At 39.5% G+C, this 21,927-nt stretch overlaps 1 protein-coding gene across 4 annotated transcripts in view; it reads right to left on the reverse strand.

Annotated features, from left to right (window-relative positions):
- Positions 1 to 21,569, reverse strand: part of Grip1 (glutamate receptor interacting protein 1) — a 620,737-nt gene extending 599,168 nt beyond the window's left edge. For 2 of the 4 annotated variants that reach the window (XM_069988259.1, XM_069988213.1), the window contains exon 1: positions 21,035 to 21,231. In XM_069988259.1, the coding sequence (XP_069844360.1) occupies positions 21,035 to 21,092 (58 nt within the window). In that variant the 5' untranslated portion in view covers positions 21,093 to 21,231. Of the gene's footprint in view, positions 1 to 21,034 lie in introns of all 4 variants that reach the window. The other 2 variants (XM_069988240.1, XM_069988295.1) reach the window with 2 other exon arrangements.
- Positions 21,570 to 21,927: the final 358 nt, after the last annotated feature.

Consider the following 21,927-nt stretch of genomic DNA (forward strand, 5'->3'; position numbering starts at 1 on the left):
TTAATTATTACATTATTGTGTCTTTTTTAGCAAGCAAATGGCAATGATGGTATTAATAAAACGAGATTAGGATAAGGTAGAGAGATGTAGGAAAGGAGAAGGAAAAAGATCCCATATGAATTTTTGCTAAATTTTTAAGGAAGCAAGAAAATAGAGCAAAGTCAGCTAACAGGAAATGCTACATTACTTGAGAAATGCTTTTATACTACTGTTCTTCCATCTCAACAGCCTGTTACAGGATGCAGTTTTCCTCAAACGCCATAATGAAGGCCATGAGAAGAAAGAGTGGAGCTTGCACTGAATCTGGGGATGTTGCATATTACACTGAAGTAGATATCAGAGTAAGCCAGAGTGAGACTGCCTGAATAATAAGCACAGTAAGGAATGAGTCTTGAGTTTCAACTCACATATGCAGATGCATCAGGAAAAAGGCTGGTGGAGCAGATTAGCTAACTCCTATCATCCCTACTACTCCGGAGACAAAAATTGGGAAGGTTACTATTCAAGGCCAACCCAGAGAAAAAAAATTAGTAAGATGACAGCTAAACAAAAAAGCCACAGCTGTTCCAAGTATACAAAAGGCAAGGCATAGGTAGGAGGATTGCAGTCCAAGGCTGAGCCTGAGAAAAAACAAAGACACTAGTGAAAAACAACCTAGAGTGAAAAGGGCTATAGAGGCATAGATTGAGAGGTAGACTGCTTGCCAACCCAAGTATGAGGCCCTGAGTTTAAACCTTAATATCACCCCACCCCCACCCCAAAAAACACTTGATAGTGGCAATGGAATAGTGAAGACCCCCGATGGAGGCTGTGCTAGGACATTATAAACCCCAAACTGGCTAAGGGCTTATGTCACCAGTATAAGTAAAATGCTGGCGACACTTCCAGGAGTGTCAGCACCCCCTTGCATGTCATGACAGCAACTAGGTCACAATTAGAGAAAATGACATAAAGGAGGAACATTAAAACCCATGCAACAAAACTCCCGATTCTGGTATACTCATTCCAATATCAGAAGTACACCCCCATGAAGAGCATGTCTTTACCAAGCTCAGAAAGAGAAGATCACTTATAAATTCGCAATGGGGGGGCTGGGAAGTTGGCTCAGTGGTAGAGCGCTCACCTTGCATGCCTGAGGCCCTGGGTTTGATTCCTCAGCACCACATAAGCAAAAAGAAAAAAGCCGGAAGTGGCACTGTGGCTCAAGTGATAGAGCGCTAGCCTTGAGCTGAAGAGCTGAGGGACAGCGCTCAGGCCCAGAGTTCAGGCCCCACGACCAGACCCAAAAAAAACAAAACAAAACAAATAAATTCGCAATGGGAGATGAATGGATTAAGAAAATGTGGTATATATACACAATGGAAATTCTATGCCTCCATCAGAAAGAATGACATTGCCCATTTGTTAGGAAATGGAAAGACTTGGAAAAAATTATATTAAGTGAATTTAGTCAGGCCCAAAGAAACATAGGTCCCATGATTTTCCTTATTTGCAATAACTAGTATATGCCTGAGACAAGCAGAAATGGTTGGATAAGTTGATGTTAAGCAAAATGAACCCCAAGTTAAGGATTCAAATGTTTTTTTCTTTCTTGCGATTGTTCCTAACATATTTATAAGATGATTTCTTTGTTGCTTGGTATGTCCCTCCCCCACAGTATAACCCCTGTTTTCACTGTATTTGATGTTGGTATAATTTGTGGAGGGGAAAGGAAAAAACAAATTGTTTAAATAGGGATACAGGTGGACTCATTGCAACAATGAGATGTACAAGATGTTATGTCGAAAAACAAACTTTACAACTTTGGCTGGGGAGGGGAGGTGCGCAAGGGGGGATGCCGTGATGGGGGAAGGGATGAGAAGGGGAAACAAAGGAGGAGGCAACAATGCTTGATAAGAAATATACACATTACCTTGCCCATGTAATTGTAACCCCTCTGTACAATATTTTAACAATTAAAAAATATTCGGGATGGAGTATGGCAGGTGCCACTTTATTTTCTGATAAAACAATGGAGAAAATAACCTGAACTCACTCTAGGTGACCTTCACTTCCCAACTGGGTTCAAATCCCATACTTCTTAGATGTGGGGCCATAGGTTCTCTTCCCATTTCTCCCCTTCTCTTGCAACTTGACTTTGGAAAATCCTAGGATCCCTAATGAGAAAAGTAATTTTGACAATATCTAATTCATGAAGATTCTGCTCTACACAGGCTAGTTGATATAACTTCAAAGCCCATTGCTGGACTTTTGCTTTACTAGCAACTGATATCTTGTGCTAACTGTACTGTGATCTCATGGTACATTCACATAGCATTTCATAACTCCTGATGCAACCAAAACCACAGAATTTTCTGACCTTGTCTTCAATATTTTGAACTGTGGGAAAAATCTTTTTTTTTTTTTTTTTTTTTTTTTTTTTGTCTGTCATGGGCCTGAACTCAGGGCCAGGGCACTGTCCCTCAGCTCTTCAGCTCAAGGCTAGCGCTCTACCACTTGAACCACCACACCACTTCCAGCCTTTTCTGCTTATGTGGTACTGAGGAATCGAACCCAGGGCCTTATGCATGTGAAGCAAGCACTCTACCACTGAGTCAACTTCCCAGCCCAGAAAAAGTCTTTTATGACCTTTAAGTTGAAGTTAAAGTTCTACTTCTAATTCAAATCTGTTTTCAAACATAGAGTATAAAAACAATATCTACTTAAAGGAATCAACCTAAACATTTCAAAACACAACTTAATTACCCAAAATAAATTTACATGTAAGTATTGAACATAATTAAAAGTTTACATAGGATCACAGCAGAGAGAGCCTTCAGTATAGGAAATAATGCTTGAGTGGGAATGTAAACTCCTTTATATACTTTAAAAAAAAAAAAGAAAAGAGGAAAGAAAATACCATTTTCCTACATAGCCATTTTTGGGATTTTAATTGCATTATTGCTAACTTTATGACATCTAAAATAAGAAGTGTAAAGAGTCACTAGATTGTTAAATTTGCATTTACTTAATCAAACTGACATTGTGTTGGACTTTTCATACTGTCAAATGTAAGTTTTTATCTGCTCAGTATACAATTACCATTTACTACAGAAGCATTTTTAATGCAAGCAGCAATTTAAAGGCTTTAAATATATCCGTAAAACCAAAAATGTTTTAGGAGCTTGATAAAGGCACAAATACTGGTATTTTAAATTAGATCTATTAAATTTTCATCATTGCTTATATATAATTTCTTATTTTCCTATATAAATAGAATATTGTAAGCATTTAATAAATAATGGCAATTAAGCCTTATATTTATTTTTCAAAAGCAATATATTTTTATCACAGAAATTTGGAAAATAGCAAAAATAGTATGTAAAAAATTCATGATTGAATTGCAAATTGCAAGACAGTAATGTTTTCATATATTTCCTTTCAAGCTTTTTTCTATTTTTCATAACTCAGTGGTCAATATATGTAGCTTTATATTCTGCAGTTTTAATATTGTATTTTATTCTGTATCACATTGGAAATGGTAAATGTAGCAAATCTTTCGTAAATCATATCGGAAATGTGCCCATTTTGCTCTACTGTCTTGCTGGCACCAAAGCAATGCTGCCCAGTATAAGCACTCAATGAATATTTGTTAGCTAATTCATCAATAGAGCATTAGCCTATATCATTTATTGCCCTGTGAGAATATCAGCATGCATTTAGATTGCTTTCATTTTTCACAATTATAGGCAATACTATGTATCTTTGTGGATAAACCTTTTCATAATAACATAGAATTACGTATGTGGGATCAACTTCCAGAAGGTGAAGTTCCAGGTTAAGATTTGTATAAATGATCCTAAGACTCCTGGTATTTACCACCCAATTGTTTTCTCCAAAGTAGTATCTGTGGAGTACCTGTCTCAGGATACCTTTTAGGAGCACTGTGAATCTTCTTCTTAAAATCAATCAATAACTGATTTTCTAATCATGAAGGTGAAAAATATTTATTTTGTGATGGTCTGATTTATAAGTATTCAATTCCTAACATTAAGTATTCCATCAAGTCATATATTAGGAATTTATATTTTCATGTACTTAGTTATCTACTCAGTATCATTTACCAATTTATCCATTCACTCTGATTTCTTTATACCTCAGCATTATTATTTTGTTTTGTGGATATTTTCTATGTAAAATGCTTTCTACATGTTTTGTCATTTTCATGCATACACAAAAAATTTGAAAAGTGGTTATTTTTAATGTTTATAACACTGTACACACACACACACACACACACACACACACACGCACACACACACTACGCAGACTGTAGTACACTTAATCTGTACTAAGTATAAATAAATGGGAGGTAGAACAGTAGCTCAATGTAGACCACATGTTTAGTTTGCACAAGTCTCTGGGTACAGTTCCCAGAACCATTAAAGAAAGGAAGAAAAGTACAGATAAACAGAAAGAAACTAAAAGTCAACCAAATTCTCAGAAGTCATGGATAAGTACTACTCAGGCTATCAAACACATCCTTCCATGTTTTGCTCCATGGATAAAGTATGCTTAAGAGTACATATGTGAAAGAATCTACTGTTCTGTAGATTTATCTCTTCCTCGTAAACAATTTACCATAATCATACTTCATGACATTTTTCCTGTTAAAAGAAGACCATGGGGGACTGGGAAGGTGGCTCAGTGGTAGAGCGCTTGCCTTGCATGCATGAGGCCCTGGGTTCGATTCCCCAGCACCACATAAGCAAAAAGAAAAAAGCCGGAAGTGGCACTGTGGCTCAAGTGGTAGAATGCTAGCCTTAAGCTGAAGGGCTGAGGGACAGCGCCCAGGCCCAGAGTTCAGGACCCACGACCAGACCCAAAAAAGAAAAAAAAGAAAAAAAAAAGAAGACTGTGGTAGTTAACAACAGGAACTTTGGAGCCAGCCAGGTAAGAGTTCAAGTCTTAACTCCTCAAATGTGGCTGGTTCCAAGGTCTTAACAATAGTAAGTCTTAACTATATTAACTACGACTCATCCTTCAAGCCTCATTCATGTTCACTGTTAAAAATGAAGAGAACTATATCTATTTGAGATGAGTTGTTAAATTAAACTAAGTAGTACAAAATGTTATTAACAATAGTGATAACAGGAGCTTTATCAAGTATCAAATTCAATTTAAAAAGTTAAAATTTCATTGGATTTTTATTTTTTGGCTTCTTATATTTGGACTTATGTCTTTTTTTTCTTTTTTCTTTTTTTTTTTTTTTTGTCATGGGGGCTGAACTCTAGGCCTAGGCGCTGTTCCTCAGCTCTTCAGCTGAAGACTAGTGCTCTACCACTAGAGCCACAGTGCCACTTCTGACTTTTTCTGCTTATGTGGTGCTAAGAAATCGAACCCAGGGCCCCATGCATGCGAGGCAAGGACTCTACCACTGAGCCCTTCCCATCCCCAACTTATGTCTTTTTATTATTATTTTGTTTTACTTTATTTCTGTGATTTGCCCACGTTTACGTATTTTTCTAGTAAACTAAGTTTGTTCCTTGCTGCTTATGATTCATTCATCCATTCATTTATTCATCTAATAAATTCATTATGACCATAGTGTGCTCATTTTTTTAGGATATTAAATTCTTGGTCATTAAGGTTCTTTCTGGTTTACAATTTGTGTTTCAATTTTGCTATATTTAGACATAGAAAACCACTGAATTTTCATTTAACTTATTCTACATTTTCCCTTTTAAGACACTTAGAAAATGATTCTTAACCCTTAGGGGATCCTTCATTATTTGGAGTGGAAATAGAATAAAGCCCTGTTAAAGAAATTTTAGGCTTACAATGGAAGAAAAACAAAATAATTGGCTTGATATAGGACCAACTTTATAAAATGATCATTGTACAGTATAATTTGTTTTACAAGGGCAGACTTAGTGTGCTTTTATTTGAGTTTTGGGCATGTAGTACAACATATGACATGCAGTAGAGGTTCTCAATAAATTCTGAATTTGCTTGATTAATGAGCAAAGAGTTTCTAACAAGGGCATACTCAGTAACCAGACACCAAACTTTAGAAAAAAGATTTTCATTAGTGTGATACTACAGAAGCACAGAGAAATTTTCAAGAAAGTTGAGAATCAAGCCTTATATAGCACTAATGTTCTTCTGTTGTTAAAAGGCTAACACCTGTTCTTAAGATTTATTCAAGCTCCAAATATCACCAACATTCTACTTGGCAGGATTTCTCTACCTGTGTTCTGAACTACATTGCCCTACAAGATGCTCCAACTGGAAAGTTCTATGATCAAATAGATTTGGCAATCACTGAACTTTGCTTTACCCTGGTCTCCAACTCACCTACACACCAGAGCACAGTGAACTTTTGCAGGAACACTCTGAGAACCTTGCAGTTATTAGTATTCACAGAACACAGAAGAAATGAAGATCAGAGTCTGGGCTGTTCAGACAGATAAGAGGAAATGAAGAATATGTCAGATCCTAGCAAAAACCGAAAAATCAGCACTCTGGGGTCCTGACCGCTACTAGACAAGGCATGCACTTGAGACACAAGAAAATTCCCATGTCTGGAGGAAGCACAGGTAGGTAGAAAACATTCAAAGATGTTGGTCAGTCTGAGTCTACAGAGAAGTATGGGCAAAAAGTAAAGTACAATGAAAAATAATGGACCATTCACCAGAAACAAGAAACAGGAACCCAGGCAGAGCCAAAAGATGGAGTGGAATGTGACCCTAATGTGAGCCCCAGTCACAAAAGCTGGACTGTACCTCAGCATGTGAGATTCCCATGGACGCTAATAAGTTGCTTCCCAAATCATCTACTTTTCAATACTTAATTACTGAAGGCATGGCCAATGTATTCTGCAGATGATTTTTTTTAATTTCTACTTGAAGGTCTGTCCAATACGTAAAAGGAGTTACAAGTAAAAACTTGAATTAACTATCACAATGATTCTAACTGATTTTAGTGATAATGTAGCAACTGAATGAATTGGCAAGATTCCTAAACTGTACTGTGATTGCAACCAAGTATCAAGTGGATGGTGTCATCAGCACAGATCTTAATAATAAATGAAAGTCTCTCAAGTAAAGGTACCTATTTGCTTTGTGCTGAGATTCAGCAGAATGAGCTAGACAAGAATTATAGTAGGGATAAAGAGACAGACTTTGTCAGTGGATTTGAAAACAAGGGGGCTCCTAATAACTAAGATAATGCAAGGATCCAGCCAGTGTCACAGATCTTTACTGGCAAAAGGAATATCCTTAGGTTTAGGATGAGGCTTGCCATAATTTTGGATCAGAGAACAGCTCTTCTGCTTTTGTTTTGCTTTAATCTGTAAATCTCAATCACTGAGTCCTTATAAGTTTTCTACATTGAAAAAATAGGGTGAACCAATGCAATATTGATAGTCACAAAACAATATGTTGGAAATGAACTGTATATCTTGGAGGAGTCTGGGGGGAGGAAATGTGGGAGAAAAATGAGCGGTAACAAGTTTGAAAACAAATGTTCTCTACCTTACATATGCACATCACCTGGACAATAAAATTAAATTAAAAAAGAAAAATGATAGCTTATAGATTCTCTACATTGGAAAGTAATAGTTCAGTTACTATTTGCATTGTCTTTTTTAATATATTGTCAGCCTCCTGTTGCACAAAGATATTCTTCAAATAAAGAGAACTGGAAAATTGTGATTCAACAACTTAATGTCAAGCACAACCATATACCGGCAACAAAATAAATGGAAGTATATGGTTTAAAAATCAATCCTTCAATCCAGGTATGTATAACTCTATAATGAGTTTAGTGCTCTTTAAATTTCACACAAATTAGCTTAGATAAGTTTCTGTGTTACATTCTAATCATTTTTTGTTACTTTAAACAAATGGTTAATGTGCTGTGTTTATTTTTACAAGTGAAATTTGTAAACATCATGGTATGAGGATCCCCAAACATTCTGAAACCCACATTCTAACCATCCTTCAGGTAACTGTACCCTCAAGAATGATCAGGAAACCTGGCCACCACATTGTATATAATCTTGCAATTAGTACTCTCTTATCTAAACTTCACTGCTCTACATTTACTCCAATACTCAAGGTCCGCCACTGACAGCTATTTTTATAGATACTATACTCAACATTTAACTAATTCTAAAGATATGTGTCATTAAGATCCTTTTATAAAAGAAGAAACTGAGAGATCAAAGACTTGTTTAACTATAGAGCCAGCTAGGATATTAGTATTTAAAGCCAACTCTGATTACAAAACCTCAGTAAAGTTAAATTTCCTAGTTTGTCATCCCATAACACAAGGCAAAGTTTTGATCAGCAAATATTAATTCCTCATCCACTGCATACGTTCTAAATCTAATTAACCCATTATATGATAACAAATCCATGAGAGATCTTTGGTTCATTCTGGAGTCTTCCTCAGGTTAAACAGAATGGATGGAGAAGATTAAAGCAAACAACCAACAAGTGTCTGTAGAATGCCTGAGAAGTGCTGTACTAGGCATCTCGGGGGGCGAGGGAGGTGGGAGAAAATAAGAGAAAGAATTAAGGGAAAGAAATAAAGAAATATAGTGGAGTAGTACAGTTGATTGTTATTCTGGTATTCCAGCGCTGGAGGCATAAGGGGGAGGCAAGCATAATCCCTTGGAAATAAAAGAAATTAAATGGGTAACTGAGAAATAGGATGTGGCCTTGGAAGGATTAAGAACATAAATACAAGTTCAAGCCCCACAACTGACAGAAAAAAAGGACATAAATACACCAGATGACAGTTTACATAAAGTAGGAGCTTGGGATTGTCAGCTGTTAAAGATGTGCTCGAAGGGGGAAAAATAAAAAACAATTGCTTTAATTTAATTATGATTGATAGCTATACTTTGAAACTGTCCACCATGCAATCCACTGTATCTAATGACAAAAATGTACGATTAATAATACCTGTACAATATGACCATATAAGATGATGCTAAGTGAAATGAACCTCAAGATAGGGACACAAGAGTTTTTATCTTTGTCTCTGTTGTTTTTAATGTACTATGTGATTTTTTTTTTGTTTCTTTTGTATGTTCTTCCCCCATAGTATAACCCCTGTTTTCACTGTATTTTATTTCGGTGCCCTGTATTTTGTATATACATCTTTCTAATTTGGGGAGGGGAAGAGAAATTAAAAAAATGCTAAAACAAGGATACAGGATGACCCATTTTAACAACGAGATGTACAAGACACTATGTTGAAAACGAACTTTACAACTTGGGGGCAGATGGAGGGAGGTGGGGAGGGAAGGGATGGTAGGGGAAAAACAAAGGAGAGGGTAACAATGCTCGATAGGAAATGTATTCATTACTTACTCATGCAACTGTAACCCCAGTATCTTTACAATGAAAAAATATATTAAAAAAGAATATATGTACATATAAAACAACCTTAAATGAAGTGACTGTCTATTTTTCTTCTCTAATAAGTTTGCCCTATAACTATGCTGTCTATTTGTTTCAGTAATAAGCAAGAAAACTAATTAAACACTATTTCCTGTGTTTCATATTTAGAATAAACAAATTACACAATAAACAATTGAACTAGAAATTACTTTTTTATTTCACTTCAGAGAGAAAACAGTACATGAATTGACTTAGGAAAGAATAGGAGAAAATAAGCCAGGCACTGGTGGCTCACACCTATAATCCTAGCTACTCAGGAGACTGAGATCTGAGGATCACCATTCAAAGCCAGCCCAGGCAAAAAAAAAAAAAAGTCCCTGTGAGACTCTTATCTCCAATTAATCACTCAAAACTGGAAATGGAGCTGTGGCTCAAAGTGGTAAAGTGCTAGTCTTGAGCAAAAGAGCTCCATGACAGCACCTAGACCCTGAGCGACTGGCAAAAAAAAAAAAAAAGAATAGAACAAACATACTAATATTCATTTTACTGGCATGTTATTATTTACTGGTCAAAATGAAGCTGTTAGAAAGATAAAGTCTTCATTTCTTTTCTAAAAATCAAGAATGAGGGCTGGGGTTGAGGCTCAAGTGGTAGAATGCCTTCCTAAAAAGCAAAAGGCTCTGAGTTCAAACTCCAGTAACTCCAAAAGTAAATAAATAGCATTGCTCTTGGCACAATTTTTTAAACACCATATCTAATATAAACAAAGTACTATCTCAAATGCTGCCAACTGGTCAAAGAAAACATAATTGAGAACTCAGTGCTACATCTACAAATAATGGAGGGCATTGTTTATCCTGAGAGGAGACAGAACGTGACATAAAAACCTAATTAAACTTAAGTTCAAGAGAGACTAAGAACTATTATCAGGTAAATATATACCTATCTCTCAAGGTATTTTCTATTAAAGGAAACAGAAAAGGAATGTGTAAACTGAAGGTATGTGGCTTAAGAGTGTAGCTTTTTTGGAGTAGGTACAATATTACATTTGTATGCTGAAGAGAAACAGTCCAGTAAAGAAAGAGAATTTTGTAATGCTGGAAGAAGAGAAGAACCTGCTGGGACCACATCCTTGAGTGAGCTGAAGGGAATGGTCTCTAGTACACAATTTAGGGCTGGCCTTGGAGAAGAGCATGTAGATCAGTCCCAATGACAGGAGAAAAGTTAAAATACATGGGCATATATGCAAACAGCTCTTTTCTGATCCTTCTATTTTCTACGTGAAATAAGAAGTAAAGTATTGAGCAAAGGGTGAGAAGGGAAAGAGGACATGTTGGAATCTTGAGAAAGGTGACAGTCAACCAAGAAAAGAGGCATAAATGAATTGACCAAGGGAAAGTAGCTTGACAAGTCAGCAGCACTGAAGGCCTATTTGGGATGAGTGCTCATGAAATGAAGGTGAAACCAATCAGCTTAGTGAGATGGTTTTCTCCAACTGTGTTAAACTGCACCAGCATAAGCAAGACAGAGTGGTAGATAATTTGAGTTTAACCAGGTTTTTCAGGGATGACCTTAAAAATGAGGGAGTAGAGGTACTACGAGTACTAAGAAGTTAAGATATTATATGAAGAAAATTAATTTAGAAGATGGGAAATAGGAAAAGAGAGTCATGGATATAAAGGGAGATGAGAAGAGGTAGCACTAATGCATTTCAAGCCCCAGTTGTGATTAAAAGATATGAATCAGGATAACAGAGACTGAATTAGAAAGACAGGTGTTGAGTAATGAGCTGAATATTTGGAAACAAGACAGAGGATTGCAGTTATGTCAATGAAAAGATCTATGACAGTAGTTGTCACATTCTGACCTCAGGACTACATTACTTTTTTTTTTTAATGACTGAAGACACACACAAGTTTTTACTTATCCTGGTTATGTTTCAGTAGTAACTGTATATGTGTGTGTGTGTGTGTGTGTGTGTGTGTGTGTGTGTGTGTATGTGTGTGTGTGTGTGCGTGTGTGTGTGTGTGTGTGTGTGTGTGTGTGTGTCTATGTGTGTGTCTATGTGTGTGTATTTGGTGCCAGTCCTGGAGCTTAAACTCAGGTCCTAAGTTCTCTACCTGAGCTTCTTTGCTTAAGGCCAGCACTCTACCACTTGAGCCACAGCCTCACTTCTGGCTTTTTGGTGGTTAAATGGAGATAAGAGTCTCACAGGCTTTCCTGCCCAGGCTGGCTTCAAACTGCAATCCTCAGGTCTCAGCTTCCTCAGTAGCTAGCATTATAGGCATGAGCCACTACCACCCATCTCATACACATTTTTTAAATAATTGAATTCAACTGAAAAAAATCTTGTTTTAAATGTCACTCTCTTGAGGTCAATAATCCTAAGGCTTCTGAAGAAAGAGGGCAATATAGAAATCCTTATGATTAACTACTTTTGATTTCAAAAGGCAATTCATAGACTTCTCTTAGTCTTTTTCACTGGAATTTTTGGAGGTTAGATGTTTTGGATGTTGGCAATCAGAGATAAGTACATACTATCAGAGATACTAAGGAGAGAAGCTACTCACAGTTTATTTACAGAATCAACAAATGTCTACTATATTACTATGTTGTTTTCTGCTGTTTTTTTTTTTTTTTTTTTTTTGCTGGTTTTGGGGCCTGAATTCTGGGCCTGGGTGCTGTCCCCCAGCTCTTCAGCTCTTCAGCTCTAGTGCCTACCACTTGAGCCACAGCACCACCTCTGGCTTTTACTGCTTATGTGGTGCTGAGGAATCGAACCCAGGGCCTCATGCATATGAGGCAAGCACTCTACCACTGAACCACCTTCCCAACCCTTCATTACTATTTTTTTGTATGTACCAGCAAGTGAAAATCATATTCACTGCCTTTCCTTCAAATGATGAATTGTACCCAAAAAAAGACAAAAGCTACTAATTTATGCTGTGAAATTGTGTATAAAATTTCATAAAGGTTTCTATATTAAACAGCTGTAAAGATGAATTCTTCAACAGTAAAAAGAATAAAATATTCTCAAGTCTTAACAATTCATGCAAGAAGTCTAAAGTATGTCTGGAATCTATGCTATGCATCTTTACATAAAATTTAAAATAAGCTTTGAAAAATCCATCAAGCTACTAGAAAAATCCACACTGCAAGTACACTACCAACTATAATAATATGACCACTCATATTCAGACATTTGCTAATGAAGGGCAGGTGTCTAGTAAAACTATTAAGAAAGGTCTGTGTACAAGATAGTCCAGAAAAAGGTATTATCAAAAATACTTGCCAGCTTCAAACTGTGTCATCTCTGGTCTATTAAGCCATTTGTCCCTATTTCTTTTTTCCCTGATATTTCAATCTTTAGGACATGCCCACCTCACATAGGAACAAGACTCTACCTTCTCTTTTATCATTCATTCACCCATCTGACCCCTGTCCCTTTAGTTTAAGCTTTCAAGTCACTTAAATCACTTCAGGTATCTAGAGCAGCAGAGAAAGAAAAAAAAATGGGAGAAGAGGGGGGGAAAAATGAGGCATAAGATACCCTGAAAGGATTCAAAATTCCTTGCTAAGAACAGAGCGGCTATGCTAGCTACTGTGGGATCAGGAGACTTGTGATTCAAGGCCCCCCTACCTTAACCAATAAGTAGATGTGGCAGTATATATTCAGTGTTCCAATTATGCCAAAAGAGACTCACAGTTCAGCTCAGGCTGAGCGAAATGTGAGCTATTATCTCAAAAATAACTAAAGGACAAAGGGCATGCCTTGTGTAGTAGAGCACCTAACTAGCAAATGGGATGCCCTGAGTTCCAACCCTAATAGGGTTGGAACTTGCCCTTGACAAGTGTCAAAAGGGAAGAAAAGCTAATTTCTATGTAGTTTTGAGAGCATTACAGAATATGATTTAGCACATGCAGTATTAAACATGATATTGAACCAACAGAGGCAGTATGTACAGAAAATGCCTCAGACAGATGGAGCTAAGGAAGCCACCAAAGATCTCAGGAATTCCATTTGGACTCATGAGAAACAGTTAAGTAATCTCTAGCTCCAGGAGGAAAACAGAAATGCTGATAGGACAGGTAAATAGCAAGGCCTCTGTGGAAGGTCACAGACTACAAGAATCTCACAACTGGACACAAAGGCCAGGTCCAGGAAGTCCAAACCAGCTGCCAGAATGGCATTCAAAAGAACAATCAGGAACAGCCTCATTTCAGTGGATACCAGGGCACAGCGCCCAGTCACCAAGTATGCCAAACAAACAGCACAGTGGACACAGTGGGGGTCACACAATGAATAAAATGCCTTTCGCCCAGTGCTTGAGGATATTAAGCTTGGTCCTTCACAGAAACACAATCTTGGGAACAAGAGAAGGGAAAACCCTTGAGAAATTACAGATACTGCCAAAAAGTTTTAAACTAGAACTAATGTGTTCTTAATTGACAATATCAGATGTTTTCCATTTTCAGTAGAAATAGAATTAATGCAAGATAAAAGCAGCTACAGAAAATATTTTGTTTGTATATCCTAAACATAGTGTGTAAATTTTTGCACAAACACATGCACCTTTAAAATCTCTTCAACCCTAACTATGTATGACAAACCAATACTATTCAAAATGGGTCTCAAGCTGAAAACCATGTAACTTGCCAATGGTTTGGTAACTAGAGAAACATGAGGGTAGGTGTGTAGAAAGTTCTACAGGAGTCTGGCATGGCCACATCCAAGTCTGTAATGAATGGACTCATCTGAGAAAGAGTGGAGAAAAGAGTAATAGGGTCAGGGCTGGGAAGGTGGCTCAGTAGTAGAGCACTTGCCTTGCATGCATGAGGCCCTGGGTTCGATTCTTCAGCACCATATAAGCAAAAAGAAAAAAGCCAGAAGTGGTGCTGTGGCTCAAGTGGTAGAGCGCTAGCCTTGAGCTGAAGAGCTGAGGGACAGCACCCAGGCCCAGAGTTCAGGCCCCATGACCGGACCCAAAAAAAAAAAAAAAGAGTAATGTGGTCATACAAAACTTTGTGCTGGGAGGACTACATATATTAAAAACAGCCTTTGACACCAAGTAGTGTCATCTGTAGTGTGTAGCCTCAATCAGCTACCAAATTCCAGTGCTAATACTGGGTTTTGTATTTAAGATCACAAAGGTGACCAGTAGATTGGTGTAGCTTTTCAAAAGATGCTTGGATTTTCTTTGTTCTACTAATTTATGAAGCGTTTAAAGAATTAAATACTTAACATTTCATCAACAGAATACCCTAAGGTGTTAAATTTACAGATATATCTATAGGTCTCTAGATACATCGATATTTATAGATACAGATGGATATAGATCTATATAGATATGGATATAGATATAGATATAGATATATCAAGGTAGCATAAAAGTAATGACAGTTGCTATTACTGAGGCCTAAAGTATACGCAATGTGCTATGCTATGGTAAGTCCTTCCACATTTGCTAATTCTACTTAATCCTCACATAAAAGCATGTTACTTGTCTTCCTCTTAAGGAACAGAGTACAAAAGCTTCGAGAAGTTAAAATACTACATAAATAACTGCTAGAGTGGATTTAAACTCAATGTTGTCTGACTTCATGTTAACTTGCCATTAGACTTGTTAACAATAAAAACTGTGCTGAGACCAAGAAATCCATCTAGGATACAAGCTATATCTTCTCCATATTCCTCATTTATTGCTTAAACTTTATCACTGTTGAAATAAAGGGTGATAAGAAATTAAACCAAGTGCATTTTAAATGGAAGCTATATTAAGACAGCATTAACTTTCTCATTAAAAATCATAGCATCCTCTAACTACTGTCATACCTAAATAACCTGGCTTTTTGAATAAGCAAACTTAGATCAATAGGTTTAGGAAACTTTTGAATTTAGAGAGAAATAAACTTTATGAAAGATAACCCAAGCCAGGTGCTGGTGCTCATGTCTGTAATCCTAGCTACTCAAGAGGCTGAGATCTGAGGGATGCAGTTCAAAGGCAGCATAGGTAGAAAAGTCCATGAGACTCTTTACCTCAAATTAACAACAAAAAGGCAGAAGTGGAGCTATGGCTCAAGTGATAGAGCACTAGCCTTGAGCACAAAAGCTCAGGGACAACATCCAGGCCCTGAGTTCAAGCCCCAAGACTGGCAAAAAAAAAAAAAAATGATAACACAAGTGATTGAAACAGGTTTGGTATTTGCATCTGAATAGTGCTATTAGACATGCTACTTTGTATTACTATTCCTTGTATATTTTACATTATTACCTAACTACTACAGCAATTTGACTGAAAATTAACAAATGAAATTTTAAATGTTTAAAACAGTCTTCCATCAGGTACCATTTAATACAACAGCTTAAATTCCCATGGTATACAATTCTCAATTTCCTTTGTTAATATAAGTTGATAATTCTTTTTCTTCATGAAAGAACCAGTTGGGTTGCTGCAGAGGAAAACATTATCTGAATTCCTTTTGTTTGGCTATTGGTAGCCAGGCTGAGAGTTCAGATATATGACTTTAATTAAATTAAGCATTGGCTTCTGACAATGCAGTCATTTACCAAATCACCACAGTGAAAAACATACAATTCCCATTAATTCTTGCCTTCATGTCTAACACCCTTTGAAAAGAAGGAAAACTATGTAATTATGTCAAACCCTTCATGGGGGGAAAATGCCATTTAACTTAATGAGTTGTTTTTCAGATGAGTCAAATAATTCTACTAAAAAGTATGTTGAAGTTTCAATCCTTACTGATAAAACTAATGCTCCAATCTTGCAAAGTCAGTTTGTCAAAGGTAAATAAATAAATAAACACCTTTAGAAATACTGAGTACATTTGAATATATATAACTTAAAAAACTCTTCCCGGGCTGGGAAAGTGGTAGAGCGCTTGCCTTGCATGCATGAGGCCCTGGGTTCGATTCCTCAGCACCACATAAGCAAAAAGAAAAAAGCCGGAAGGGGCGCGGTGGCTCAAGTGGTAGAGCGCTAGCCTTGAGCTGAAGATCTGGGGGACAGTGCCCAGGCCCAGAGTTCAAGCCCCATGACCGGACCCAAAAAAAATAAAATAAAATAAAAATATTAAAACTCTTCCCAATAATTTCATGAAGATTCCATAGTAGCATTTTTTTTCCAAGAGAAAAAAATAAATGAGTAATGCAAGATAGAATAATGAATAAAATGCTACAAGCTTTCTTTCAGAAAATATAATTTCTTTCTTGAATTTTATTTTAGAAACAAGTACGCTAAATCATAAGAGTTATTTTCAACGTAAACAAATTTATTAATTTTGAATCTCAGTTTCTTCATCTGAAAAGGAACTAATAATGACTACCTTACAGGCATGTTGGTACCAAAGAACTATACAGACAATGCATGGATATCTAACACAGTGCTTACCACTAGAGTCTAGCTCTTTGTATTTCTTCTCTTTTCCCCCCACATTATTTCCTAACTAAAACTCAAATTTCAAATTGTACATTTTACTAAGCAGGTTGTGAGGTAATATCACCAGATCTCTTTGTGGTGTAAAAATTAAACAAATCAAAGGTAAAGGCAACCTTTTTAAGTCCCTATGCTTTGTCATGGATATTTTATAAAAAGCTAATTATATCTGAAAATATCCACCTATTTTTACTTGTAAAAATACAGGCAAAATCTCACACATAACAATTTTACACAAGAAGTTTAGAGGAGGCTCTCAAGTTCACTTGTAGACCTCTAAAAGATATGAGAAACCAAAACACAAAAGTGTGAACAACTATATTTCTTAAAAAAGGGATACATTTCCCCCAGTGAATATATGCTGTGAAATTTATCACATAATTATCACATCTTTATAATTAGATAATGTTCACGGATAACATATATTAAGTCTGAATATAAATTTAAAATAAGTAAGATACCACTTGCTATCATTCTATTCCCCCAAAATAAAATAGCAAGAAGTATGTTTGCAGAGATAACTTATAATTTTCCTAAGTAGTATGTTTGACTTCAAATTGTGACTACACATTATTAAAACACAATGAACATTTACCAACAGAAGCCACACAAGTCAGAGGCAAGTTTCAGAGCAAAAGAAAAGCACTATTACTTACAGAGGTTCCTATTCCTTGTACTTAAAGTTTCCTAAACCAGTATATTCCTACTACACATGATCAGTTAATAAGCAGATGTAAAACAACCATTAAATCGCTTGATTTAATTTGATGAGAAGGAATTTTAAACAGAATAAATTTCAGAATAATTTCTCTTTCTCCTAAAACATTTACCCAAAAAGTGTACTTGGTGTCTTCTAAATGGATTGGATTTAGCAGCTCAAGCAGAAAATCGGGGGGAGGACAGAGAAATGTGCTCTGAATTTTAATACTGTGTCGTGTCACCTTACATGGCTGAGTCTTAACATGTCATTTTGGAAGTGAATGCATTTACTGCAACAACCCATATGTTACAGTTTCTCTGCTCAGCACTGCATGCAATCACAATAGCTCATTCAACATCTTGACAGAGGCCTTCAAGATGAACCTGTTATGAATGGTGGATAAGCATTACATGAAATTACTTAGATAAGCCAACCCTCTTTTATGTGACAATACCAAGAAAGCATGTACCCTCAATTTTTTAAAATTAGAATTTAAAAATAGCACTAAATAATACATAATAGCACTAAAATAATACATTCTCATTCACATACACAAACAACTAACATTTTGTATTTGTTTTATTTCAGAAGGAGATTCAACTAAATGAAATCTAAGTGAGAAAAATGCCATGCTATAGTTTTCTCCATAATGGGTTTTAGGATATTTAAATGTAAACGGAGGCAAATGTAGTAATAAAAGAGCTGTGATGTGAGCACTGGGGCTCACACTTACAATCCTAGTTACTCAGGAAACTGATCTGAAGATCAAAGTTCAAAGTCAGCCCCAGCAAGAAAGTCCAAGAGACTCTTACCTTAACCACCAAAAAGCTAGACTTGGAGGTACGGCTCAGTGGTAGAGTGCCAGCTTTGAGTGAAAACAAACAAACAAACAAACAAACAAACACCTAGGCCTGAATTCAATCCCCAATACTAGCACAAAAGAAAAAAAAAGCCATTGTGGACTGGATGCATGGCTCAAGAAGTAGGGTACCATGGAGGAAGGCATTGTCCCATAAACCTAACCAACTTCAAAATTTAATAGAAAGGGACTGGAAACTGACCCATTGATCAACAGTAATATATAGATTCCATGTTTATTATTTTCCTAAGCTGACACTTTCATTCTTTTCATTTATATCTTTAAAGCACTTAACACCATTTGAATCACTGGAATTTTTAATTTCCAAGGGGAAAATAGCTCTACACAATCAGACTTCAAATACAAATAAAAACACTGCCCAGTACTTTACAATAAAATTATGTTATTAAAAGTCATGTAGGCATATAAATTCATTTTAATAAAACACACAATTAAGACATAAATAAATACTATGTAGACAGGAAATTTGTAAAGAAACAAAAAATATTTATATATTCCCAATAAAGCAGGACTTCAAGAATATGCCATAACTAAAATAATAATGTCATTTAGAAATGCATCTCATAAGCAAGAAGACATCTGTAAAGTAAGAAAAAACAAGATTTCAAGCAACAAAACCTTCTTCATTTTCTCCTATTGGAGAAGCTAAGACAGTCCAATTTCTGACATATTTATGTTCTGGAGGAATTTCAGTCTTATCTCCACCAAGCAGATTTTGTGATCATCTTTCAAGGTTACCATTTATTTCTAAAAGACACACAAGTACATTGTGTCACAATTCAAAAATCAACATACTTCAACAGTCTGATAAAACTTGTTTGCAGCACTGTGGGTTTTTTTTTATCAAACTGATTTACACTTAACATCAAGTGCATTGTGACATTTACTTGATGGGACAGACACTCCATTCTTGACAGACTGCTAACACATAGGGCTTTCACCTTGTTATAAATTATTGGTACCACTATTGGCAACTTTTAAGGTAAGATATGATAAAGAAGCTTTTCTAAAGCAGGGGTGCCTTTTTAAGTGGGTGAATATAAGGTCACCTGCCCTCCAAAAAGAGTGCTGAAAATAGATGCATACATTTAACAAGGAAGTGATTAAAAGGGGATAAATTCCCTGAGTCATTAAACAGGATAGAAACCAAAGACAGGTTGTGCCACCTAGAGAAAAACTGGAAATTGTACATTGGATCTTCGGCAGTAAGCATTATTTCAAAAGCCTCAAACTTTTGGCATGCCCAATCACCAAGCCAAGGTCCACACCAGCTCATCAAGCTGCAGGGTTTCTCCTGAAATCCGCCTCCTCTGCAGATCAGACCGGCTCTCTGCTTTCCTCACCCACCCACCATGCAGCATCATTTACCCCTTAGAGCCAACTGTTTGCCACAACCCAAGCAGACAGACCCTGCATCCCGAAACCCATTCAATCCTAAATTATTTTCCTTGAAACCAGGACAGGGTGAGGTAGACAGAGTATGGAATAAATGCTAGCGGACGCTGACACCCAGGGTCCCTCTGGATGCGAGCAGAGCCACTTCACACACACCCTTGCCCCATGGGGCGTACATAGGAAATTCTGGTGCACTGGGTACATCATATCCAGGTTACCAAACTGAGCTCCTGGCCAACCTCTGGTACAATTCAAACACCATCAAATGACCTCAACAGAATCAAGCATTTAAGGTGGGGAGGGGGGGGGGGGAGGCCTTCAACATTCTTCCCCGCGAGTCACTTTCAAGCAGTCTGCCCGGTACACTTGTCAGGCTGAAGCACAAAAGGTCTGCAAGCCACCTGGCACAGAGAGCCGCCTTTTACAATGAAAATAGACAGCAATTAGGAAAAGCCCGCAGTCCTGCGGTATTAACTGGAGCAGTGGGGACTGCGCCGGGGCATAACTCATCTCCCAGGCCACCCAGACCCTCAGCCAGGGGACAGTCCTCTCCTTCCTCCCCTTCCCCTCCCCCTCCAGAGACTAGCGGCAGCGCCCCCTTCCCACCTCCACACTCCACTCCCTCCTCCCCCGTCTCCTTCTTTATGAATCTCCAGCAACTTTGGGCTCGGCAACACCCGGGGTAGCCCAGCTGGAGGCGGGGACGGCCGCGAGAGGAGGAGGAGGAAGAAGACGAGGAGGAGGAGGAAAGTTTGAAAAGTCACTTCAAGCACTGCCAAAGGATCCCCACCCTCATCTTCACCCCGCAAAGCCCAGCTCCCAAGACAGCCGGCCCGGGGCTCCACGTGCGAGCCGGCCCTGGAGAAACCAGAGTTTCCCCAACATCTCCATCAGAGAACCTTCTCCCCCAGCGACCAGTCCCCGGCGGCGGCTCCAGGCCTCTCCCTCCTCGCCCCCCCCACCCACCCCCCGAAAAATAAATGGATGAAACCTCTCGGAGTTCGCAGGACGCCCCCCCCCTCAGGTCCCCCCTCCACCGGCTCGGCCCCAGCCCCCCCTCCCGCGGGCGCGGCGCCCCTCCCCCGCCGGCCGCTGGACAGGTCCGGAGTCGCCGCGGAGAGGGCGGCACGGGGAAGGGGGGGGAGCGGCCCCCGGGCCGGGACCCCCCCCGCCCCCCGCGCCTCGCCTTCCCCCGCCCGGTCGTCTCACTCACCTCTCTCCTGCTCTTCCGCCTGTAAGCAGATGGGGATATTCTTCTTCCAGCCCGGCATGGTGTCGGCTCCCGGCGCTCGCTCCGGGGTTCGCCCGCTCGCTCACTCCCTTTCTCCGGGGTTCGCCGCGCCTCCTCGTTCGTTCGCCGTCTCGGCCGGGCCGCCGCACGCCCGGGGTTGTTCAGCGGGGCTGGGGCGCCGAGGCGGCTCCCGGACGCATGGAGGCGGCGCCGCGCGCCCCTGCGCTCCCCTCAGAACTCGCCCGGGCTCCGGGCGGCGGCGGCGGCGGTGGCGGCGTGGGGCCGGGCCGCGCCAGGCGAAGGCTGAGGGGCTGCAGCGGCGGCGGCGGCCGCGGTGTGGCGGAGAGGCCCGGCCGGCGTGGGCCGGGGGGCGGGGGAAGGCGGAGCGGGACCCGTGCAGGCCGAGAGCACGGGACTGCGGACCGAGCCCCCGGGAGGTGGGCGCCGGCGGGAGGAGGAGGCTGGCGCCGCCGCCTTCTTTCTTCGCCCTCTCCGTCCTCCTCCTTCTCTCCTTCCTTCTTCCCCTTTCCCAGCCTCTCCGCCGCCAGCAGGTGGGACTCGCTGCCGCGGCGGCTCGCACAAAGCTCTCCGCCCGCGGCAGGACTGAGGCTGCGGCGGGCTCCCCGGGCGCCGCTTCGGCGGAGCCTCCCCCGAGACGCGCGCGAGGCTGAGCGGGCACGGAGGGGGCGCGCGCGCTCACACCCTCCGCGCCCCGGGCGCCCGGCCTGCGAGGCGCGCCCGGCCCGCCAGGTACGGAGCCTGGCACCCAGCCGCGGGGTGCGGAGCCCACGCCGCCCCACCACGGCCGCCACTCCCTCCAGCCTCCCACCCCAAACCCGACTGGAGGTTCCACCGGCTGAGGCGACGACCTCGAG

Source organism: Dipodomys merriami, unplaced genomic scaffold, assembly GCF_024711535.1.
Source record: "Dipodomys merriami isolate MVZ:Mamm:240054 unplaced genomic scaffold, mDipMer1.0.p SCAF_10, whole genome shotgun sequence".
NCBI lineage: Eukaryota > Metazoa > Chordata > Mammalia > Rodentia > Heteromyidae > Dipodomys > Dipodomys merriami.